Source organism: Rutidosis leptorrhynchoides, chromosome 10, assembly GCF_046630445.1.
Source record: "Rutidosis leptorrhynchoides isolate AG116_Rl617_1_P2 chromosome 10, CSIRO_AGI_Rlap_v1, whole genome shotgun sequence".
Taxonomy (NCBI): Eukaryota; Viridiplantae; Streptophyta; class Magnoliopsida; order Asterales; family Asteraceae; genus Rutidosis; species Rutidosis leptorrhynchoides.
Window position 1 is genome coordinate 249178369 of NC_092342.1, and position 10988 is coordinate 249189356.

General features: G+C 35.8%; 1 protein-coding gene across 1 annotated transcript; it reads left to right on the forward strand.

The window, feature by feature from the left end:
- The first annotated feature begins 1931 nt into the window (after positions 1-1931).
- Positions 1932-3002, forward strand: LOC139870945 (uncharacterized). The gene is made up of 3 exons (XM_071858705.1): positions 1932-2069; positions 2160-2314; positions 2564-3002. Exons 1-3 carry the CDS (start codon positions 1932-1934, stop codon positions 3000-3002), a joined length of 732 nt encoding a protein of 243 aa, XP_071714806.1.
- The last annotated feature ends 7986 nt before the right edge of the window (positions 3003-10988 follow it).

Below are 10988 nucleotides of genomic sequence, written 5' to 3' on the forward strand. Positions count from 1 at the left end.
TTTTTTCGGACGACATGGCGTCCCTAAATGTCATCCGGAAAAAAAGTACTACACTTTTTCATTTTCCCTCGTGGAAATTATTTTTGGCTATACATTTTTCTAACTTCAACCTCACCATTATCAATATTATAGTATACTCAAAATGGAGGTATATTGTAAGTGTGATGAAGTTGTTGTTCTCTGAACGACTTGGTCAGATCGTAATTCAAGTCGTCGGTTCTATGGTTGTCTTAATTATTCGGTATGGTAAAATTAATATACTTAATACATTTCCTATGTAACGAAATATTATATCACATTCTTTCAATTTTTGTTCGTAGTTCTCCCTGGCATGAATAGGGATGGCAATGGCCATCCGATCCAGTGGATATCCACCCGATCCACCCGCTTCGTGATGGATATGGATGAACCTAATGGATATGGATATGGATATGGATGAAGTTAAATGGATATGGATATGGATATGAATGGAAAGTTTCATCCATGGATATATCCATTAAACCCGAAATACATATACAAATGCATAAATATAGATTTATGCTTACATATTTACTATTAAAAATGCATTTACCGTTAGATTTTCATTTTGTTTTCAACTTTATAATAAAATAACTATGATATATTACAATAAACATGTATATCTAATAAAATAAACATACAAATTAAGTATTAAAATTTTCATAATTTACTTTTAATAGTAAATTCAACAAATAGTGTTATATCTTCGACAAATATTATACATTCTTGTCTATAAATATTAATTATATCATCTTATATTTATTTTATTATACTATGTATTTGTTTTCATCGCATATTAAGAAATATTATAACTTTTTTTAAACATCCAACGGATATCCATTAACCCGCTTAATTCGGTGGATATGGATATGGATGGATGAACTGAAATTAACAGATATGGATATGGATATGGATGAACAAAAACTAAATGGATATAGATATGGATACGGAATCACCCGATCCATGTATCCATATCCGATCCATTGCCATCATGTGCTTAACAAGTGTGTGTGGCTGTTCTAGAATGTTGAGCTGTTCAAGGAAGATTCTTTTCTATCATTGGCTGCTTTTTATCATGGGAGGAGCACTATCAAATGACAGGCTTTTGCAGATTATGCCCTTTATTCTTATTGACTGATTTCTATTTGTATGTCATTTTTGTCTCCTTTTTCTTTTTATATTTTTGTCTTATTTAGAAAGTAGCTATTATGCTTCTCCTATAAATAGAGAGTTCTTGTAATTGTAAAACTAAGTTGATGAATGAATGAAAGTTTGATAGAGCTTATCTATTTACAAAATCTCTGTGTCTTTACGAATCTTTGATCCCGGTAGCTAGGAGTGAGTTCTTTGTTAGTGTTTGTGGTGTTACTTTATCAAACATTGTGGTGAAATCCAAATCTTCATATCTGATATTATAGTTGTGGGGGAATCTTTATCAGTTGTAATTGAAGGTTTGGAGTGTTTCTAGATATCTGATTTTGGTGGTATCTTTATCAATTGGGGTTTAGATTCTTTATCCTTTTATGTGCTTATTTTTAGAGTTTTATACTCTGTTTTGGGGAGTTACTGTTACAAATTGGGGGTTTTGTGTTCAAATCTATTAGGTATCCCATACCTAGATTAGATGATATGATGGATGAGCTGCATGGTTCTAGTGTTTTCTTTAAAGTTGATCTTAGAAGTGGGTATCATCAGATTCGAATGAAAGAAGGAGATGAATGTAAGACAGCTTTCAAGATCAAAGGTGGATTATTCGAGTAGTTGGTTATGCCTTTTGGTTTATCCAATGCACCCATCACATTTATGAGACTTATGAATGAAGTGCTCAGACCACTTATTGGGCAGTTTGTGTAAAGAAGAACACTTGGATCATTTGATAAAAGTATTTGAGCTGTTGAGGCAGTATCAATTATATGGGAAGCTGGAGAAGTGATTTATTTGTTAGCAAAGTAGTGTTTCTTGGATATGTTGTTTCTGAAGAAGGCATTTCAATGGATCCATCTAAGGTGGAAGCAATCAGATCATGGTCTAGTCTTTCTTTCATCACTGAAGTCACAAGTTTTCATGGTTTAGCTTCATTCTATAGAAGATTTATCAAAGACTTCTCCACAATTGTTGCTCCAATTATTGATTGTTTGAAGAAAGGAGTATTTGAATGGTTCAGTTCTGCCCAATCAGCATTCAAATCATTGAAGCAGAAGCTAAGTTCATCACCTATACTTGCTTTACCTAATTTTGATATGCTGTTTGAACTTGAATGTGATGCAAGTGGTGTTGGCATTGGTGATGTGCTAGTGTAAGGAAAAAGACTAGTAGCTTATTTCAGCGAAAATCTAAATGGGTCCAAGCTAAATTATAACACTTATGATAAAGAGTTTTATGCTATCACTCGAGCTGTTGATCACTGGTCTCATTATTTGAAGTCATGGCAGTTTGTTCGCTTTTCTGATCATGAAGCATTAAAGTATATTAATGGTCACTAAATCTAAGGAATACCAAGTGGGTAGAATTTTTGCAGATGTACTTCTTTGTTTCTAAACACAAGGCTGGTACTTCTAATGTTGTTGATGATGCCCTATCAAGGAGATATTCTTTATTGTCAATTCTGGAAGCTAGAGCTCTTGGATTCTCATTTTAAGGAGTTATATGAAGCTGATCTAGACTTTGTTTCAATTTTGAATTGTTCATCTGCTGAGTCCAAAAGAGATTATGTTGAAAAAGATGGTTTTCTATTCAAGGGCAGCAGATTGTGTATTCTAAAAGATTCAATCAAGGAGTTGCTGGTTAGAGAAGCACATGGAGGTGGTTTAGCTGATCATTTTGGGATTAACAAGACATTGGAAATCCTGAATGAACATTTTAATTGGCCATGTATGGATAAATATGTTAAAGTTGTGATTAATCATTGCGCTACATGTTTTCAAGCTAAGTCAGCTTTTCACAAGGGATTGTATACTCCTCTTCTAGTTCCCAACCAGCCTTAGGAGGATTTGAGCATGGACTTCATTATTGCATTGCGAAGAACCCAACGAGACAAAGATTCTATTATGGGTGTGGTTGACATATTTTCAAAGATGGCTCATTTCATAGCTTGCAACAAAACCATTGATGCTATTATTGTTGCAGATTTATTCTTCAAAGAGATTGTTCATCTTCATGGAGTTCCCAAAACCATTGTGTCTGATTGAGAAACAAAGTCCTTAAGCTACTTTTGGAAGACATTATGAAAGCTACTTGGTACAAAGCTTTTATTTAGCACTTCTCACTAGCCCCAAAATGATGGCCAAACTGAAGTGACTAACAAAACTGTGGGAATGCTGCTGAGAACACTTGTGTAGAAAAGTTTGAAGGAGTGGGATGTGAAGCTTGCTCATGCCGAATTTTCTTTTAACAGAGCACCTAATTACTCCATAGGAAAATCACCATTTGAGGTCTGCTATGTTGCAAATCCAGTCACACCCATTGATCTGGTTCCTTTTTGTAATTAAGCTTAAGGAAAGTGTTGAGGTAGAAGCAAAGGCAAAAGAAATGAATAAACTGTATGAGCATGTGAAGGCAAAAATTGAGAAGACCAACCAACAGTACAAAGCTAAGGCTAACCAGCACAGAAAGCAGTCCACTTTCATTCCTAGTGATCTTGTTTGGATTCATCTAAGGAAAAAGAGATTCTCAGCAAAAATAAAGAACAAGTTGATGCCAAGAGCTGTGGGTCCTTTCAAGGTGTTAGAAAAAGTTGGTGATGGTTCTTACAAAGTCGAGCTACCTGGTGATGTAGTTGTATCTAGAACTTTTAATGTGGGTGATCTGATGCCATACTTGGAAGATGACAACCTCGAGAACTTGAGGTTAAGTTCCTTTTTCAGAAGGGGAGGATGATGCGGGTGAGCTGGGTAATATAACCAGCAACACAACCAGCACAAGCTCAACATCTGTCACATTCGAATCTGGTCAAGCAATGGTCATGTTGCCATCTATTTTTATCACCTAAGTGTTTTTGGAGTTAGTTCAAGAGGCTCAGGGATTACCCTACTTCAGTCCTTAAACTGAAGTAGTTAAGTTTTAATGAATAAAGTTTTTGATGGTTGAAGGCAAGCCAACAACGAAGAAGAACCAATAGTCGGACCATCAAATGGACTTTAGTTCAGCTAGCAGAGCTTTAGTTCACTCAGTAGGATAACCAGCAAACGAACCAGCATCGATTTACTTAGCCGGTAAAGCTAGTTCACCCAGCTGAAGAATTTTAGTTCAACTAGCATACAAACCTTGGTTCAACCAGGAAGCGACGCTATTTTCTTTCTGAAGGGCCAGCATGGTGATACGATTCAAAGTTTACTTATGCTTTTCAATAACCAGGCCAAGTCATGTGCTTAACACGTGTGTGTGGCTGTACTAGAATGTTGAGCTATAAGGAAGATTCTTGTCTATCATTGGCTGCTTTTTATCATGGGAGGAGCACTCCCAAATCGCAGGCTTTTGCAGATTATGTCCTTTATTCTTATTCGCTGATTTGTATTTGTTTGTCCTTTTTGTCTCCTTTTTCTTTTTATGTTTTTGTCTCATCTAGAAAGTAGCTGTTATGCTTCTCCCACAAATAGAGAGCTCTTGTATATGTAAAACTAGGTTAATGAATGAATGAAAGTTTGATAGAGCTTATCTATTTACGAAATCTCTGTGTCTTTACGAATCTTTGATTCTAGTGGCTAGGAGTGATTTCTTTATCAGTGTTTGTGGTGTTACTTTATCAAACATTGTGGTGAAATCCAATTCATATCTGATATTATAGTTGTGGTAGAATCTTTATCAGCTGTAATTGAAGGTTTAGTGTTTTTAGATCTCTGATTGTGGTGGTATCTTTATCAATTGGGGTTTAGATTCTTTATCCTTTTGTGTGCTTATTTTCAGAGTTTTATACTCTGTTTTGGGGTGTTACTATTACAAATTGGGGGTTTTGTGTTCAGATCTGTTGGGTGAAGAAAGCTTGTTCTAAATTGCATTTTTAAGTCATAATTACGCATTATGAACTCAAATTGAAATACATCGAGCTAGAAACATGACATTGATATGAATTATTAGTCGGGTAGTGTTTGTGATGTTTTTATTTTTAGTGTTAAGTTATTTAATTTGATTAACGTTGTATTTTCTATTTGATGATGAAAAAAATCAGTTTTCAGTTTCTAACAAAGTTACTGAAACCAAAACACTTTACGAGCATTAATTGAAGATCATACATAGCACAAAGTTACTAAAATTAAAACACACTAATAACGACTAGCATCCGAACTACTAGCGACAAGCATGGTTACGAGCATTTGACCTAGTGGACGAAGTTTCTGAATCTAAGCTAGATGATGCCGAAGTTCATCAGCGAAGGCCATGTTGATGGTTAACGTAGTCATTAGATGTCGTCCCACAAGACCTTCAAGCACACCAATGTTAGCAAATAAATGATTGAGAAGCGCTCTGTATGGAAGAGATCTTGTTTTTGCATAATGAATCCTATTAATTCAGGAAGCGACCAAATGAGAAATATTAACTTCAATATTGTGAGTCAGATATCAGTGAAGACATGCTTTAGTCATCGCAAAATGAGCGACATTTAGTTTACGGCATGTTACTCCTGAAAATTGCATTTCCTCAAGGAATATTAAGGCGAAGATATGCGTCAAGAATGCTCGTATGTTGTATGGTCTTGTATAGAATACAAGTATGACATAGAAGTATGGTAATTTGATGCCTTGGAATATCCCGAGGTAGAGCTTCAAGATCTTCACCGGGATAATAGAAATTACTACCACCAAATGGTACTCCTAATAGCACACCTAATTCTTTTAGTCTATACAAGTATGGTGTTTCAAACATTTAAAACTTCGCTCTTTGTTCTTCAGTGAATTCAAAGTTAGAATAGAGTTCACGCACGAGTAAAGGAAAAAAGATTGAATCAACCAAAAGGAAAGGAAATCGATGTTAATCAATTTGGACATGTTTATCATCACAATATTGATCCGCTTTGCTTCAGTTTTGTGCATTATTGAGATATTATTTGCTGAAGATGAAGATTCAGTGTTGGACTACGAGAATCATTGGTATGTGTTACAAAGTTTTTATTTTGAGGTATTTTGATTAATAGTGGAAGATCTTGTTAATGTTTGAAGGCTTTGAGTTTATAAGTGAAAAGTGTGAAAAATAAGTGCCTGACTTCATAATGGAGCATCGTGCAAAATCTTAGCGCGACTCGCGATAATAGGTGCTTTTAAGATCAAACCTTCAAAAAGTACAAATAGTATAAGGGCGTGTCGCGCAGTTCATCGGTGCGTCGCACAGGGTTTTGATCATTCAGAGCATCGTACAAATATTGGCGCACCAGGTAGTCTGGACGGGGAAACTTATTTTCTGCATTTATAAATATAAAATTTTACCCTAAAGACGATATCATTCATATGGGTGTTTTTGGAAGGTTTTCTAGGACATGCACTCAGATGCAAAGTTTCCTACCTTCCCACAATTGTAACTTTCGGATTTGGGGCTAGCTACTGACTTGCTTGAATACCTAGAATTGGGCTTCTTGCGGATTCTGTATGGCTTACTGGTCTTACTATGGTTGAATTTTCTGAAACACCTAGCCAATACTGGCATACCTTCCGCAAACCCTTCCACATCATCACCATCACTGCGTTCCTCTGACTCAGTCAAACTCACTTCATCATCCTCTGCTGCCTCTTCTTCTCCCAATAGCTTTTGACTAGTAAGGCTTTTGTGCATTCTTTTTGGAAGCAGCAATAAGAGCAGCATCCTCTGACATAGAATAATTTTGAGGTGGTAAGGTAGAGTTAAAATTTTCTTTTAGGTTCAACTCAAGTTTTGCTTCTTCCCTCTCGCGGTTCCAAAGAATGCCATAAATAGAGGACATGTCAAACTTCTTTAAGGTCTGGGTTGTGCTAAGAGTGTCAGTGATAGGTTTCCACTTGGCATGTAAAGAGTCAATGAACTTGTTGAGATGTTCAAAGTTAGTGTAAGTGACTTTCAGGCAGTCCAGGTCAGTTACCAGAGAATAAAATCTGATAAAGGTTTGTTTCAAAGTCTCATTTTTTGTAAGCAAAGAAGAGCTCATATTTTCTTTTCAAAAAATGATTTTGTTTTGCCTGACCTTATCTTTCCCATCATAAGTGATGTCAAGATAGTCTAGGATAGCCTTTGCAGTTGGTTTTTTTTTTTTTTTATCATTTTAAACACATGATTAGGTAAAGTTATGGCTATCATAGTTTTGATATTTGGGTCAAGTCCATCACACACTTGTCTTCATCATGCCATCTAGATGGAGGAAGAATGACCTTTCTTGCTTCAATAGCTGGAGAGTCCGCAGTTGCAGGTCTAGCATTGACGTATGTTTTCTACACCTACGTTTATTGAACTAAACTTAACCAATTTAATACACGAATACAGACAACTATTTCTGATCAATGTAATAAAGAAGCTAGTAAGCACAAGTATGTCCATAGAGAGCAAAGTGTTTAAGATTGAAATGACTAATAATTATCCTATGAATTGGGTTTGATTTGAACTTAAGTGAATTAAAACAGTAGCAAAGATCGAATTAACCAGATAAGGAGAAGTAGTGTCCACTTTAATGCTCAACAAATGATTAGGATTGTTCTTTTATTAGAACTGTTATTAAAGGTCTAGGTAATTAGTTCATATCGGTCTCACGAAGTCAATGAACCAAATGCATAATGAATTCAATTAACTTACATTAACTATCATTCAGAGGTCTAAATTACCATATTAAATTAAACAAGACATTCTCTTGGTTAAACTTACATAGAGCCTAGACTATTGGGATCACTCAGTATAGTCTGCATGATTTTGTTATAACAATATTATTTTAATCACCAATTTCACTCACATACAATTGTCTAGATCTAAAACATGAAGTTCAAGCTATGAAAAATGATAAACTCACATAAACCAAATTCAATAACATGTATAATTAAACAACAATATATATAAACACAACAATGGTTCTTTCAAGAAAGCACGATTAATTAAACATAAAAACCTTAATAATAAAAAGATAGAATAATCCATAATCAGAAGTCTTACATCAAGTGGACACAATTAAGTTTAGCCTAACATGCTAAAAGAAAGAATACATAAACAATTGGAACAAGTAGTATTCATAATAAAATAACTAATATAATGAAAAAAAATAGAGTACCAATGATTATGGGATGATCCAATCTTCAACCTTGATGTTAAGATCTTTAAAATTGATGAGGAATGGCCTCTAAACCCTTAAAAACGACCCTTGTGGCTCCAAAAATTTGTAAACTCAAAGCTTCTCCAAAGTTTGGGTATTTAAGGTGTATTTATAGATGGAAATTTGAAGCCCTGACCGACCCCGTGTCGCGATCGCGAACCAGATCGTCGCAACCGCGACTTGCTGAAAAATAGGCCATTGCGACCGCGCCGCATGCACTGCGACGCGCCGCATGCACTGCGACAACGTCGGGACCATACGACGCATCCATTGCGACTGCGATGGGTTGCTGTTTCGATACTGTCATGTTCTGTCGATGTATCACGGCCGCAATACACCGATTACGACCACGATGGGTGTCTGAACATCACTTTTGTTGATTTCGTTCGTCTTTTCACTTCATCTTTCTCTTTTGATGCTGGAACTTGCTGAAATCATCTGAAAAACCATCATCAAGACCTCTTGAGCTCGATTTATCATTTTCTTTATAATAACGAACTAAAATCTTCAATCTTCAGCAAAATATAACCAAAAGAACCCGATATTGCGAATGAAATAATGTATAAATGAGCCGATATCAAATTCCCCCACACTTGAACCTTGCTTGTCCTCAAGTAAGCTTATCTTCAAAATAATAAAAGTCAATTCAAGATTAAACGAACCTGAAGTGTCTTCAATAAAAATAAGATCAAGATACACTGTTATTATCCTCATAAGCAAATAAATCCAACATGTGAGATCTTCAACAAGCAATCGCAAGGTTCAAGCCTTCAACAAACTCAATATAGCGGAATCATCCAAAACGTTTGCACTTAGGGAAAACAAGACCTTTAAAAACTATTTTTTCATTTTAAGAACAGCAAAACAAATTAAGTCGTTACACAAAACAAGTTTTTCGAATTTTAGGTTTTTAAGGCTAGGTGCTTTAAAAGCCATCCCGGTTTTGGGATAACCGCACGGGTAATTGCCAACACAGTATATCATCTAGGATGAATTACCTCCCGGTTCGAAGGCGATGAGAAGACAATTACCTTAGGTGAGTGTTTAAGTGCCATCCACAGTCGATTTGGTGGTAATCAATGGCACGAGTCAAGTGAACAACCCTAACAAAATCACGCAAGTGTTGAAGGAGCAAGATGGAAAGGCCACAAGGGATTGGATTTGCCCTACCAATCCTATTTTCGGGTTAAAAGTTCACAAATTTCTCTCCCCTCAGTACCATCCCGTCATGAAAGGATGATTAGTATGAAATGGCATGGATTAGGGAGATCCCAATGCAAAGTAAGACGTAACTCAAAAGACTTGACTTCCTTAAATGGGTGGACTCGATTACCCTAAAGTGTTAAACTTTAAAACTTTAAACACTTGATTTGGTTTATTTAAGGTCCTTGGACCCCACTTCCCACGCATCTAGCTTTTGTGCTATTTTTTAAGAAAATGTAGGAAGTAGTTACTACATTTCCATATTTGAATGAGTTGCCATGGCTTTTGGCCATGGCGTGCATTGTCTAAGCAAACGCTTGTACGAAGTCATTGCTCTTCCTAAAGAAGACAACATATTGTGAAGCTCGAGGCTCCTTTTCCCACGGTACTTTACATCTTAAAATGATGCAAGTATGAAATGGTATAGATTAGAAAGTGTCCTACACCAAGTGAAACGTAATTCGGATGACTTTACTTCTTATAAGGATGGATTTGATTCATCCTTTATACACACACGCGCACTCATGCAAAACACTATAAAACACTGCACAAATCCAGGAACCTGAAAATTCGCTACAAATAGTGATAAAAACTGCTCAAAACAACAATTACAACTTGGCTTTTGAATGAGTCAAAAATTTTAGTAATCCTCAAATTTTTTCAAAAATAAGACCGCAAAGCCAAGAGTAATACACCCTCCGAGAATTTATATCTTTCCCCCCACACTTAAGATCACGTAACACCCTCATTACATGAAATCAGATAAAACAAATATAAATTCAAGAGGACAATAGCGTGTAGGAAATATAAAACCCGAATGTAGAGCATAATAACATTAAACGAAGTGATAGACGGCTCCGCATTGACGGTCCTTCCTCGATTGTCATCACCTAATATTCACATCAAATGGTACCTTCAATGATTAAACGAAAATACAAAAAACACAATATGCAAAATCTTTTTGGATTTTTAAATTTTTTTTAAATTTTTTTTTTTTTTTGATTTTTGATTTTAAACACATGCAATATACAAGAGTACAGCAAGTTTATTAACGAGTCGTGTACTAGACTCAACCTCATTCTCAACTGATGCCTGGATGGTAGGTTCCCTCATCCTTCAAACTATGGGAACCACTACTTAAATTACCATTAACAATCATACCCAACAACCAATCAGCAGCAGCTCTTGGCTCCCTAGTGAATTCCCTCAACTTTTGTTTCTATTTTTCCGATAAATTAGAGATTAATCGGATTCTTACATTCTCATATTTTTCATCCATAGCTTTCTTAACCTGCCCGAATAATCATCGCATTGGCCTATCAACAATACTATCATCGGGCGGTTTAACCACATTTTTCCCATCAGATTTCCCCCCACACTTAGGTGTTTTACCTAATCCTGTCATATCTTTAGTGGGGATATCACTAAAACATTCACAGTACCTACTTGGGTGGGTGGCGTTTTTACAGATACTTAGCTTGAAAGCTCCCACTTCTACCTCGATCTCTAAGAG

Bases quoted from the DNA above. Each gene is read 5' to 3' on its own strand.
- LOC139870945 (XM_071858705.1), top strand. From the start codon at position 1,932: ATGGGAAGCTGGAGAAGTGATTTATTTGTTAGCAAAGTAGTGTTTCTT. The intron at 2,070-2,159 runs GTCACAAGTTTT...GATTGTTTGAAG, and splicing joins GTCTTTCTTTCATCACTGAA to AAAGGAGTATTTGAATGGTT. The intron at 2,315-2,563 runs GTAAGGAAAAAG...TCTAAACACAAG, and splicing joins GGCATTGGTGATGTGCTAGT to GCTGGTACTTCTAATGTTGT.